Source organism: Miniopterus schreibersii, assembly GCF_964146895.1.
Source record: "Miniopterus schreibersii genome assembly, chromosome: 15".
Classification (NCBI taxonomy): domain Eukaryota; kingdom Metazoa; phylum Chordata; class Mammalia; order Chiroptera; family Miniopteridae; genus Miniopterus; species Miniopterus schreibersii.
The window spans coordinates 42,540,186-42,552,879 of NC_138115.1; the positions used below are offsets into that span (position 1 = coordinate 42,540,186).

A 12,694-nucleotide genomic window follows, 5' to 3' on the forward strand; every position below is an offset into this window, starting at 1 on the left:
GTGTTACAAGTGACGTTGACTTCCAACAGATAGTGCAATAAAAGAGACAAAATTCCATTAAAGCCCTTCATACTGTTTATGATAGGTTTCCCGAGACAGTCAGCCCTGGAGTGTGAAGATTAGTTACCCTCAAGACAGTAAGTCATTAAAAGTTATTATTGGATTTTCATCTCGGCCTTCAGTGCAAAGAAAGGTGAGAAATTAAAAATTTCTACGAACATAAATGCCCTTCTCTCCAAAAGTTCTGAGGCTTCCTAAAAGAAAACTATTCAATAATTAAATAGGACGATCCATCCCAGGCCCTGAACTGAAGAGGAATCCCCGGCCCACGATAAATGGGTGCAGCACTCGCAGATGTCAGCTTAGGCAGCAATCGGCCCAGAACCAGCTCCCTCTCCACTGCACAGGCCAGAGAAAGGAGGGAGGACCCAGCTCAGCAGCCCCGACTGGCAGGCACTACCCAGCAGTGAGGTTAAGGTCTCACACCCCAGTGGAGGTTCTCAAAAGAAAAGGTGGACGGACTCGTAGGAAAACAAAGCTTCTTTGTTTTTTCCGTGATATGCGGTTTTAAGATACAGTGCCTGGCACAAAGGCAGTCAAGATTCTTCACACTACGGCCCAGCCTACCTTTACAGCCCCCCTTCCTGCCGCTTTCCACCCCACACCCTGAAATTCCAGCAGCACCAGACTGCCCAACAGCTGGAAACACCCCGCGTGCTCTCATGGTTTGACAGCGCACCTGTGACCATCGTATAAAGGGCCACATGCCTCCCGGGGAGAGGGGAGGGTCTATGCGCCTTCCTAGGGAGCCCGAGCTCGCTAACCTTAGCGCCTCTTTTGTAACCAATAGGACGTGGTGGAAGTGATACCACATACCTTCCAAAGCTAGGTCAGCAAACGCACGCGGCTTCGCTTCTGGTTCTCGGGGGACACTCACTAGGGAGCCCGGAGCCGCCAGGTTAGAAAGCTGACCATTCTGAGGCCGCCACTCTGTGAGGAAGACCAGACCACACGGAGAGGCCTTGGTCAGGGATTTCTGCTGACGGCCCAGCTGCAGTCACAGCCAATAGCCAGGATTAACTGCCAGACATGTGAGTGATGATGCTTCCAGATAGTTCCAGCTCCCCGCTGTGGGGTCACCCCCAGCCTTGCTGTCTTCTTAGTTGAAGGCCCCAGGTACTGCGGAGCAGAGATGAGCTGTCCCCACGGCGCTGGTGCTGAATTACTGACCATAGACTCTGTAGGCTTAATAAAACGGTTGTGTTTTGCTACTAAATTTTAGGGCAGAGTATTATGCAGTGGTGGTAACTGGAACACATCCTCCATTTCAAGGAGTCGAAGTCTGACTCCTCCTCAAAGGCCCAGCACAATCATCACCCCTTCTCTGAAGCCCCACTGCCCTCTCTCCGGGGTCAGAATCGATGCCCTGGTTAGACTGCTGTGTGACTTGTCATATTTAGTTACAGGCTGCTCTGCCTGTCCCTTCTCCGAGGCCAGCACCTGGTGGGCGCCGAGTTATCGGGGAGCCCTGCACATAGCAGGAACTCAAAAATTATTTGCAGAAAGAATCTTAATCCTCAACTTAATTTGAAATAGTAATTCAACGCAACCTCCACTTGAAATTTGCAGGGAAGGGAACCTGATTTTAGAGGGCAATCTAGGCCTACCTCGAAATGAACAAAATGCTTGCAAGAACTCCAGAGTGACTCAGTTGTGTCTTGCTTTTAAAGTGGATGTGCAGTGTGAGATAAACTTCAGTATTTAATTTTGCTGCACCCACACTTTGTTTGTTGCAACTTTTCAAAATAAAAGAGGCCTTGCCTTTAAGATGCCATAGTGGGTGGGGCTACGAGCTAGTGTGAATGAGGGCAGTCGGTACTGAGCACAGAGGGGTTCTTTAAAGGCAGTTGGAGCTCGGCCAGTGTGGCTCAGCAGTTGAGCACCAACCTATGATCCAGGAGATGGCGGTTCGATTCCCGGTCAGGGCATATGCCAGGGTTATGGGCTCAATCCCCAGTGGGGGCGTGCAGGAGGCAGCCAATCAATGACTCTCATCATTGATGTTTCTATCTCTCTCTCTCCCTCTCTCTTCCTCTCTCTGAAATCAATAAAGACATATTACATAAATAAATAAGTAAATAAGTAAATAAAGGCAGTTCAAGTACAGCTCCCACAGGGTGCAGGCGTTCCACCAGAGAACAGCCCAACCCCCTGTCCATGTAATCTTGTCTGGGCTTCTCACAGATGCCAGAAAACACTTGTGACAGAGTAGGAACCAGGTTACACCAATGTCTATTGTAAAAGTACATTTTAATAGCAGCAGTTAGGGTGATTATGATAAGAGCAAACTGATAATTGAGTTCAAGCTAACAGATCGATCTGCAAAAAAAAAAAAAAAAATTGCAAAGAACGTTGGGAAAGAGCCCAAGAGAGGGTGTAAAAGGTGAACCTTTGTGTACACAGCGATAGCCACTTGGAAATAAAGACTAGATCAATAATGGAACGACTATGAGCTTGGCTTTCTAACGAGGGACTTCCAGACAGCACTTAGCCTGCAGTCAGAATTCACAAGCATTTTTAATGGTGGTACCGGCCCCTCCAACTTGGAAACTATGCCAGCCTCTCAAAGCTCACACAGATTCCTCCTGAGAGTGAAACTTGTGGTGTTGGTTAACAGTGGAGCCAAGCCCCTGCCTTCCTCTCTCACCCCACCCTGTGGGGCTGACAGAGGCATTAAACAAAAATGCAGGAAGGAATCTGCATGGGTGTGTACCAGGTGTGAGCAGATGAAGCCTAGGAATAAATGTATGTGATTAGTCAACACTGAAAACACACACACACAGAATCTCAGCTCTACAGTTTGTCCTGAACCCACTTTCCTAAGGTTTCTTATTTCTTACTTATAGTACAGAATATTTTTGCACTGCAAAAATGAGGCCCTCCATATATAAAAACACGGCTTGCTTTAAAAAATTGACACTCAGCAAAAGCTGTTTGGTTCTGCCCATCTGTTCCTTCTGTTTACCCCACACCCCCAGTGGCTTTAGTGCTCCCCGGTGACAGCAAATGATAGAAAGCAACCTAAATACCACCTGCAGGAGGCTGGTGAAATCAATCATGTGTCCATACAATGGAACAACACATAGTCATTTAAAAAAAATGAGGCAACACAAAAGATTACATGCCGTATGGATCTATTTAGATACATTTTAAATACAAGCAAAATTAATCTAAGGATCTAGAAGTCGGGAGAGTGGAGGCAATGGCTAGAGAGGCAGGAGGGAGATTTGGGAGGTGCAGGTAGTGCTGTGATCGGGGCGATGGTTATCCAGATGTAAAACGATCTTTGGAGAAAATTCAATAACCTGTATAGCTACTTACATTATCCACGCTTTTCTGTAGGTGCCAATAAAACTTTGAAAAAAGAACGAGAGAGCTTTACAGGCACTGATAGGGGATGATAGACGAAATATGTATGTCCTGTAATAATCTAAAACAAAGAAGACAACTAGATACTATATATATGTATATAATGGAACATTGATAGGTTAATAAAAATGATTGAATAAAAAAACTAACCAAATAAATGCTGGCCAAACTCTTCTGCAGGCCAGACTTGGCTGACGCTGTTAGTTTGCACTTCCCTGCTCCCACCTCCCACACATATCCAAGTTAATCCAATGTGCTTTCAATGAGCTCATCACCTCTGTCTCACAATCCATCCGATGCCCCTGCCAGAAGCCATCATTCCCAGTTTCTCCCCCTTTCTTACCCTGCACAGATACTCACCCCACCCTCCTCCCCATTGGTTTTACCATTTGTCCATATCCAACTCTACCCAGCGCTTCCCACTCCCACCCTAGCCCAGGGCATCAATATTCTTCTGGACAAATGCCAGTCCCACTTACTGTCTCCAATCTTCCCCTTCAACTGTAGCCAGAACTAATGTTCAAAACGGCAAATTTGATCATGTCTCTCTTCAGTTTAAAAAACACTGAGTGGCTCCCCCCCCCCCCTTATGACAAGCCCAGACTTTCTGGCATGGACCCCAAGGCCCTCCTTGATCTGATCCTGCTTGCCTCTCCCCTCACCTGGGAGCAGTCTCCTGCTCCCGCTCTGCCCTTCAGACACACAGACCTTTCTTCAGGTCCCCAAATGAGCCTCACTGTGCCTCCCCTCCTTGACCTCACACATCACCCTTCTCTTCACTTCACCAAGCCCTGTGCCTCTTTCAGTTGCTTCCTCAGGAAGGCCTTTACTGAGGCCTAGATTGAGTTAGATCCTCCCGCTCTGTCCCCTGAGCACCCCATCTGTCCCCTCTCAGAACAGTCACACACCTTATTGTAATTATTCAATGTCTTTTCTCCAGATAAACTATAAGTACTGTGCAAGATGGTAGCTGCCCTTAAACCCACTATATTTCCAGTATCCAGCCCCAGGCCTGGCACATAGTAGGAGTTCTGTAAATATTTATTACATAAGTGAAATCGTAAATGAGTGATGGGATGAAAACACATGCGTCTTAAATTATCCGCAGTAAAATTAAAGTTACTTATCTATCATTATGAGGTGCTTAGTGGACGCCATCCAAGGTGAAGTCCTTGGGGGAAACCCTGACGTCCTATACAGCATAAAAGCCTTTTAACGAATGCATTCTCCCTTCGCTCACCCAACGCTGCCCACCCATAGCGAGGGAGGGTGCGGGTCTTACACAAGTCGTTGGATTTAGCAACCTAGAGAGCTACTGAGCCTACTTAGAGAGAGGGTCGGTGGCTAGCTTTTTGTTTTTGTTTTTTGAGAAAAAGGGATTGATGGTTTCTGGTCAGAAGAGACTAGAAAACGTAGAGGAAACGACGGAATGCAAATCAATATTGTGTGCCTGATACGTGGCTGGATGGAAGGAAAATTGGGATGGCAACGGGAAGAGCAAGGATAGAGTTGGTTGGAGAAAAGGGGAAGAGAGCTGGAAAACAGGGGCAGAAACAGAGGGTGCTCCAAACTGGAATCATGGAGAAAGGCAATGCAAGCCACGACCATTCTGTGACTGTTCTGAGAGGGTACAGATGCGGTGCTCAGGAGACAGAGCGGGAAATTAAGGAAACCCTTAATTTCCTATTTTTATTCCCCAAAGTATTTCGCAAATATCTGAAATTTAAAAATGAGCTAAACACAAAGAACGCTGGCCTGGATTCTTGGCCCAGCCTTGTCACTAACTTGCTGTGTGGCCTCAGTCAAATCACTTAGTCTGCCCAAGTCTGTTTCCTCCCTTGAGATGAAGAGTTTAACATAAACTAGGTTTACCATTAGTTCAGAACTTTCATAAATGCCGTTGTTCAATGACAATGCTTTTCTCAAAGACCAAATGAGAGAACACTTGGAAGAATTCAACCCTTTCATGTCAACAATCTCTACTAAGTAAGTAACCATCCTCACCTTGGGTAAATAGTTTCTTTCTTAGAAGGCTCTCTGTTCTTAAGTATGTTTTAAATCTGGTACTAATTTCCTGATTAATTTCTATTGCGTTTTCATTCACAATAGCTAATGTTTGTAAAATATATAAATTGCCTTTAGGATTTAGAAGGTTCTTTCACACTGGTCCAGACCAAAACTCTGAGTGCAGAAATGGAAACGAGCCAGGGACACAGAGCTCCGAAGGGGAAACCCAAGGCTGGGGTCTGAGCTTCCTGCACAGACCTGGACTTGGTGCCAAAGTGGCCAACAGCCGGGCATGGCAACTTACATACTTTCTCCTTCCAGCAGAAGACTTGTGGATGTGTTATGGATCCAGACAGACAGGGAAGTAGCATTTGCCAATTCTGAAACCCTTAATTTCCTATTTTTATTCCCCAAAGTATTTCGCAAATATTTGAAATTTAAAAATAAAGGTCATCCATTCTATTTTGACAAGCTGATTCAGAAGCATGTGAGAATATCAATCCTTTCAAATAAAACGCTTCCTATTTCCAGTATCTTTTTTTTTACCTTGAATGTACAGCCAGAGCACAAATCCTGATATTAGTCATGGATCTCGGATAGCCTCCATTCACAGCAGTTTATGTACTAAAAATATTTATATATTGCTTGGTCTCGATGAGCGCAATAGAGATCTTTCAAAAAGATTGATGCAGTGGGATGTAATAAAAGCTGACTTATAGCCCTGAATCATTTCTAGTTTCAACTCTGCCTCTTGGTTGCATGTTTCAAGAGTAGCACAGAACATTGAATTTCCTCTGGAGGAAGTTAGAAGTGATACTAATTTACTTCTCCAGGGAAGAGGTGCTTGCAGGCCCTATTTTTAGCCCTAGGAAAGAGTGACCACTTTCCAATTTAACTCTGCAGTGAGTAGGGAGGCAGATGAGGAAGCAAGGGGTTTAGAGCCATGTGTTGAAGACCAGGAAGGCCACTGAGCAGAAGCTCCGGCTCTCGGCATCACAGCTCAGGAACTTTGGACCTGAACACAAGGAGGGGTAACCAGGCCCAGGGTAAACAGACCAAGATCAGAGGTTAAGGGCAGGCTCTTCTATCAGATTTAGGAGGGTTCCTGCAACTCAGTAGTGGAGGTAAACAAACTCTCCTCTACCCTCAAGGTTCTTCTGGCTGGTCTAATAATCAAATAAACGTGAGACAGATTAGCAAGAGAAAATAACCACATTTAACACATATATGTGTCTGGGAACCCCACATACATGAGAGAGTCAGAGACCCCACGTGCTGGAGAGGTTTAGAGACCGAAAAGGAACATGGGCATATAAGACACCCCAAGCTAGGGATGAGGTAGGGTCATTGCAGGATGAGAAGAGAAGACACCTTCTAAATAGAAGTTTGTCCGGCCCTACGGATGAGTCAAAAGAGTTTATCGCTGATACCCACTTATTATGAGCAAGGCCCCTAATTCAGGTTCCCCTAGGTAGTTAAGAGAGGGGCAGAAGTTTCTCTTGAGCCTGCAGCTAAAGTCGCCTTTAGCTCAAAACAATTTGCCCACCACAGAGGCACATCTTGGGGTGACTTGTTGTGAACCCATCAACTACGAGGAACACGTAGGCAAGTCACTTAAGCACTTCGCACTCCTGTCCCCTCCTCCATAAAGAACATTAACACCATGTCTCCCTTGGAGTTGCTTTGAAGGTTAGTAACTAATGTATAAACTACCTGAAAACAGGACCTGTGTCCTGCTCACAATTGTGTATCTGGCACCTAGGGCTCTGCTCACCTCCAAATAGGTGTTCATTGAAAAACTGTTGAATGAATGAATGAATGAATCAATGGTGAATGTAAAATGTGTAGCACAGAGCCTACTCACAGTAGATAGCCAATGAAAATTCGTTGGCTGGCCATATAGCACCCAATAAAAGGTAAATATTAATAATACAGGGCGGATTTGTATAAGAAGGGCTCGCCTGAGATAAGAAATCTAAATGTCAGGTCAACTGATCAGCATTCCATGTATTCCCTTCCCAGTAACGCAGCTGACCTGGGAAAGCAAGGTGAATGGAAATATATGAAAAGAGCACTCCGGAAACTCCAAGAGGGGGCAGATTAAGTAGAAGCTACACTGACACTCTCCCAGGACCAAACTGGGATTACAACTAAAATATAGAGAAGCCAACCTGAATAATCAACTGAAGGCCAGCTGGAGAGCACCCTCATAACCAAAGATTAAGGATGCTCTGGATCCTCCAACGTCCTGAACTTTCAGGTTCTCAGAGCAACCAGCGGCTACTTGTCTTTTGCCCCCAAGCCTTCTGCACGGTGTTCTCTCTGCCTCAAACACTCTTCCTTCATTTAACTCCTGCTCATCCTTCAGGTCACACATCCTTCTTCCAGAAAGTCTTACCTGACACCCTGGGTCCAGGTCGGTAGCCCTCCCATCTGGTCCTGGAGTTGTCCCCTGTCTCTTATCAGAGCAACATCAGTCTGGGCTCTATGGAAGATACTTGTTTCTTTATCTGACCTCCTTTCTGGACTGTAAACTTTGTCTCTTTTCTTCAACATTGAATCTTCAGCTCTGGGTACATGATAGGAGTTCAGTGAACACCTGCGGAGAAAGCAAGACGCAAAGCTAGAACCGAGTCCAGGTTAACATTTGATTTTTAATCAAGTAGAAAATGAATAAATATCTCTGTTTTTCTCTGGTAAGGTACCATACTAAATCTGGTAATTTCATCTTAAAACTCCCATCTGCTCCAAGCGATCCAAGCAGACAGGTACCATAGATGTAATCAATAATAATATCCAGTGCTTGGCTAAGAGCTGGCTGCTGAACAAAGGTAGCATAAGTAGTATGATCTTTAAAAGAAAATACCAATCCTCACACCATCCCAGCATAAGGGACTGGTGGAAAGGAACAGTTGGTGGATAAAACCTGGTGCAAAAGCCCCTTTGATAATTTAATAAATGTTGATAAGAACAGATTACAATTGACACCTGCCACTGCTGAGTGTCTGGGGCTCTATCTGGTTCTTCCAAGAGCCAAAGCTGCCTTTCATCCATTATGTCTCTAATCCCCAAGGAAGTGAGATAAAAACCCATATATGCTTCCAGAATGAGGCATTGTTTTCCTCAGCCAAAAATCTGTAATTTCTCATTAGACTGTCAATAGCAAGATTGAAGATGGGCAGTTTCATTTGAAGCCAGTTGTACCAAGAACAAATATCACTCCTGGGGATTGCACAGAGTGTAATTAGGAAGCAAAGTGGTGACATATGTACTATGAGGACAAAGTAGCTAAAATGTTTCTCTAGGGTGGTCCAAGTGTAAGTCTTACCTGGAATTAAAGGAATGATTTTAACCAATACCAGCCTGTGAAGAAGTTTTTAGTGCCACAGAAAAATGAGAAAAATACTTTGTGGGAGAGTTCTCTGAAAGGCCAAATTTATTCTTTTCATTTTTCATTTTAAGTTTTCATTATGCGCATTCAATTTTTTTGGCATTGACTGACATTTTTAATATAAAATACAGTTAAGTGGGGAAGCAAGTAACAGACCAGTGTGTATACACAAGAAACTGGTAACAAGAGTTTCCTCAAGGGAAGAAACTGGGCACTGCTGGGAAAGGGAGGGAGAGAATTTCACTAGATACCCTTTTGATCCTTTTGGATTTTGAATCACGTGCATGCATGAATTATTCAAAAACAAATTAATTGAATTAAAATGAAGGAGTTAAAATAAATAAACTAAGTTGAAATGAAATGGGCCTTGTATAGGCCATAGTTTATGTCCTTCCATGAAAAAATTTAAAAATTGGCAGTTCTATGCCAGACTTGAAAACAAGTTCAAATATATTTAATCTATAAAATCCCAAGGTCTGGGAGCGATTTCAAAATATTTTTTTCAACAAGCCAATATTAACTAAACCCCTTCTCATTCCTGCTAAAGAAGGCCCACATGTTGGTTTGTCCCATCACTGGCAATGTTGACTTTGACCACGTGGTTAAAGTGGTGTCAGCCAGTTTTCTCTAAAAACTCCTTCTCTTAGTTACTCTTTTATCTTTTGTAAGTAATTTGTGTGGAGACTTTGAGGCTAGGTGAACAGCCTCATCAAATGTTCATGACTATTTTGAACAACCCTTGATGATTGTGTAGCACCATCATCCCTTCTATGTTTACTAGTCGGCATCCTGCTGTAAGGAAGAGCTTGCCCTCTGCCTCTTTTGTTTACTTATTTCTTTAAATCACCATAGACTCATGAATTGTTATTTTATTTCATTCAAAGGATTTAAGTCCATTGCTACTATTAATTTTGATGCTTGTTAAGCAGATTTAGCTGGTGGGAAATCCTTTTTTTTTGTTTTTGTTTTTTTGTTTTTAAACCATGGATCACAAGCGCCTATAATTTAATCTAGTCTGACTGCATCTCTGACTGAAATTCGCCCCTTTCTTCGCCTATTTGGTTTTTGTATTAATCTTTGTCACCAGCCTATAAAATGAATGACGACTCGCTCTGTGGCTTCTGGCACAAGGTGTCCTGTATATCAGGTGATCAGTGAACTCCACGATGCTGCTGTGCAGGCACGTCCATGGAGTAGTCGGGCAGCTCCCTATCACGCACGAGTAACGGCAACTCTGGGGAGCAGGAGTTTCCATATGAGGTATAACCTTGTGGGCAAAGGCTAAAAATGAATCAATCACTTGCTGTAAACCTTAGCAATGCCCGTATACTCCTCAAGTACACAAGTTCATTATTTAATGTAACAACCCTATTTTGTAACACACATGCAAGAAAAAAAAATGAATAGAGCTTGAATAGTCCATTTCCCTCAACTGAGAGCAAACCATCCGTGAGAGGGAGGACCGAATGATCTCTCTCGTCCATTCTTTAAGTAAATCCTTGAGTAAAATACTTAAAGTCCTTTAAGTGTTTCCTTGAGTAAATATCATAAGTAACATAGATAAATCTTTCATACAATGTAGAGATGCAAACAAAAATAACAGTCCTCTGGGCTTCAACCTCACGGGCCTAGTCTTTTTCTCGGTACTAGAGGGTTTGCTTCTCCAGCCAGCCTCTACTGGAATCTTAGTTTTCCGGTTCTCAGTTCTGACCACCTGTCGCAATCGCCTCTTGAACTTTAAAAGCATTCGGAGGCCTGTACCCCATCCTGGGAGACTCTGACCTAACTGGCCTGGGCGCTGCCTCCGCGTGGGGGCTTTAAAAGCTGCAGGGACTCGGACGCAGCAGTTTGAGAGCCTCTGGCTTCACCCACCTTGTCTGCCTCCCCGTGTCCAGCACCGCGCCCGGTGGAAGTGACGCTGAGAATGAATGAATGCAGCTCCATTCTCCAGGGAGGAAGGAAGGAGCTTAGTCTCACAGCCACAAACTCCCCGGGGGCCCAGGCTGAGAGAAAACGAGGCGGCCGGGAGGTCCTGCAGAGCAAGGGGGGGGGCCAGGCGCCGGCGCCCAGGCCTCTCTGGACTCTGACGAGGGTCCACCCGGGAGCGCAGGTGCTGCCCGGCCGAGGCCCGAAGGCCTCAGAAGTTAAGTTCACTAAGAAGGTCAGGGGCGCCGGGCGGTCGGGCTCCTAACTAGCGGCGCAAAGGCTGAAAAGGACAGGGGTGGGGACTCCCAGCTCTGGCCCAAGTCTGGTCAGCTCGAGTCCGCCTGGGATCTTCTCTCGGCTCCAAAGAGCAGCGTGGCAGCGCTTCCCGCCGGGGGGACGCGCGCTGTGGGAGCGGGCACGGCCGCGAGCCCAGCCGGGGGGGCGCAGCGCCGCCGCCCGCGCTGGAGGTTCACGTCCTTGCGCAACTACCCCGGGCAGCCCGGCGCGGCGGGAGGGGCCGTGCGGGGGGCTGGGGCAGCGGGGCTGTGGACTACAAGTCCCGGCATGCCTCGGGCGCGCGGGCGGGGCGGAGAGGGCCCCCGGACCGGGCGTGCGCAGTGGTTCTCGGGAGTGGCGGGGCGGGTCCTCCAGGGCTGTCCGCTGTGGCCCCGGGCTCCCGGGTAGGGCTGGCCAAGGCCATTGGCGGAGAGGCGGGAGGGGCGGGGCCCCCGGGAGCCGCTGCGGGCCGGGCCGAGCGGGCGGAGGCCAGCTGCAGGCTGGAGAGGCGCGCGCCGGGCTGCTGCGTTTCTGTCGGTCATGGCAGCGTCGCCCCTGAAAGTGTGCATCGTGGGCTCGGGGAACTGGTGAGCGGCGGTGGGCTGACGGCGTGGGATCCGCCCCCAGGAAGCCCCTGTCCGGGGCGTGCTAGGGCCGCGCGTCCCCGCCGCGGCGTGGGCACCGCGCCCCGCGCCCCGCGCCCCGCGCCCCGCGCGCAGGGAGGCGGGGCGGGCGGGCTCGGGCCGGGCTGGGCACCGCGCGCCCGGGGAGGCCGAGGCGAGGCGCTCGCGCGGGAGGCTCGGGGCCCGCGTGCCCGCGGGGAGCCGCGCGCAGAGCCGGTCCCACGCGCCCACGGGCACCTGTCTGCGCTCGTGTCACCGCGCGGCGGGCGCACGGAAGCCACCTGCTCTCCACGCTTGGGTGTCATGCGCAACAGCCTGAGGGCGTTCTCCATTCTCGGCCGGTCGCCTAGGTGCAGAAATTGAAGGAGGCTCGGATATTTTTACTGTAGCTTCGGCAATAAAAAAAAAGAAAAGAAAAAAAATTAGAAAGTTAAAAAAACGGCAGAGAGGGCTCAAGGACGCCGGCCACCCAGGTCGCGGGCGGGGCGGGGCGGGGCTGCCCTTTAAAGTGCGGATCTCGCCTCCGCCGCTGTTGCGTCTAGTATCTTAGTAACGTTGTATCAGGAAGAAATCCCAACTTCCAACAGGCCTGGCTCCCAGAATAATGCAGGGACTTGAGAATTTTCCTCTGGGGAGATGTTTGCGAAGCTTTGCGACTCTGCTAGGCTTTATTTGGCTTTAACATTTATAAAGCACTTTCTGCCAGACGCCCTTCCAAGCACCCTGTAAATGTCTGCTCCTCTAGCTCTTTCAGACTTAAACGTGGGCTTCGCTGGTGTGTTTGGGTGAGTTGGGGGAGGGGGCAGAGAATAGTATAGAATCCGATATTTTCAATCGATTTGCCCTGCACTGTTTTCCCCACGTCGAGGGACTGGTATGCAGTGTTCGGAGTGATAGTCATTCAGTGCTTTTGTGTTCCTGTGGCCTGACACTCATTACTTAAGGCTTCTAGGAGCATGGCAGCAATTCGTCTTGGCTGCTCTTTAACACTTGGCCCAAAAGGTACTTCTTGGAGGAAACCGTAACTGATTCTTTGCTTTTC

At 47.4% G+C, this 12,694-nt stretch overlaps 1 protein-coding gene and 1 long non-coding RNA gene across 4 annotated transcripts in view; one reads left to right on the forward strand and one right to left on the reverse strand.

Moving 5' to 3' along the window:
- LOC308567563 overlaps nt 1-11,319 on the reverse strand; it is a 32,881-nt gene extending 21,562 nt beyond the window's left edge. The window contains exons 1-2 of the long non-coding RNA XR_014000334.1: nt 10,700-11,319; nt 7,835-8,035 (exon numbers count right to left, since the gene is read on the reverse strand). This is a non-coding gene — a long non-coding RNA (uncharacterized lncRNA). The remainder of the gene's footprint in view (nt 1-7,834; nt 8,036-10,699) is intronic.
- A 163-nt stretch (nt 11,320-11,482) lies between these two features.
- Nucleotides 11,483-12,694, forward strand: part of GPD1L (glycerol-3-phosphate dehydrogenase 1 like) — a 43,822-nt gene continuing 42,610 nt past the window's right edge. For 2 of the 3 annotated variants that reach the window (XR_014000335.1, XM_081159263.1), the window contains exon 1: nt 11,491-11,616. Coding sequence is in view for 2 of the 3 variants with exons in the window: in XM_081159263.1 (XP_081015389.1) it covers nt 11,570-11,616 (47 nt within the window). In the remaining variant the exon portion in view is untranslated. Of the gene's footprint in view, nt 11,617-12,694 lie in introns of all 3 variants that reach the window. The other variant, XM_081159262.1, reaches the window with a different exon arrangement.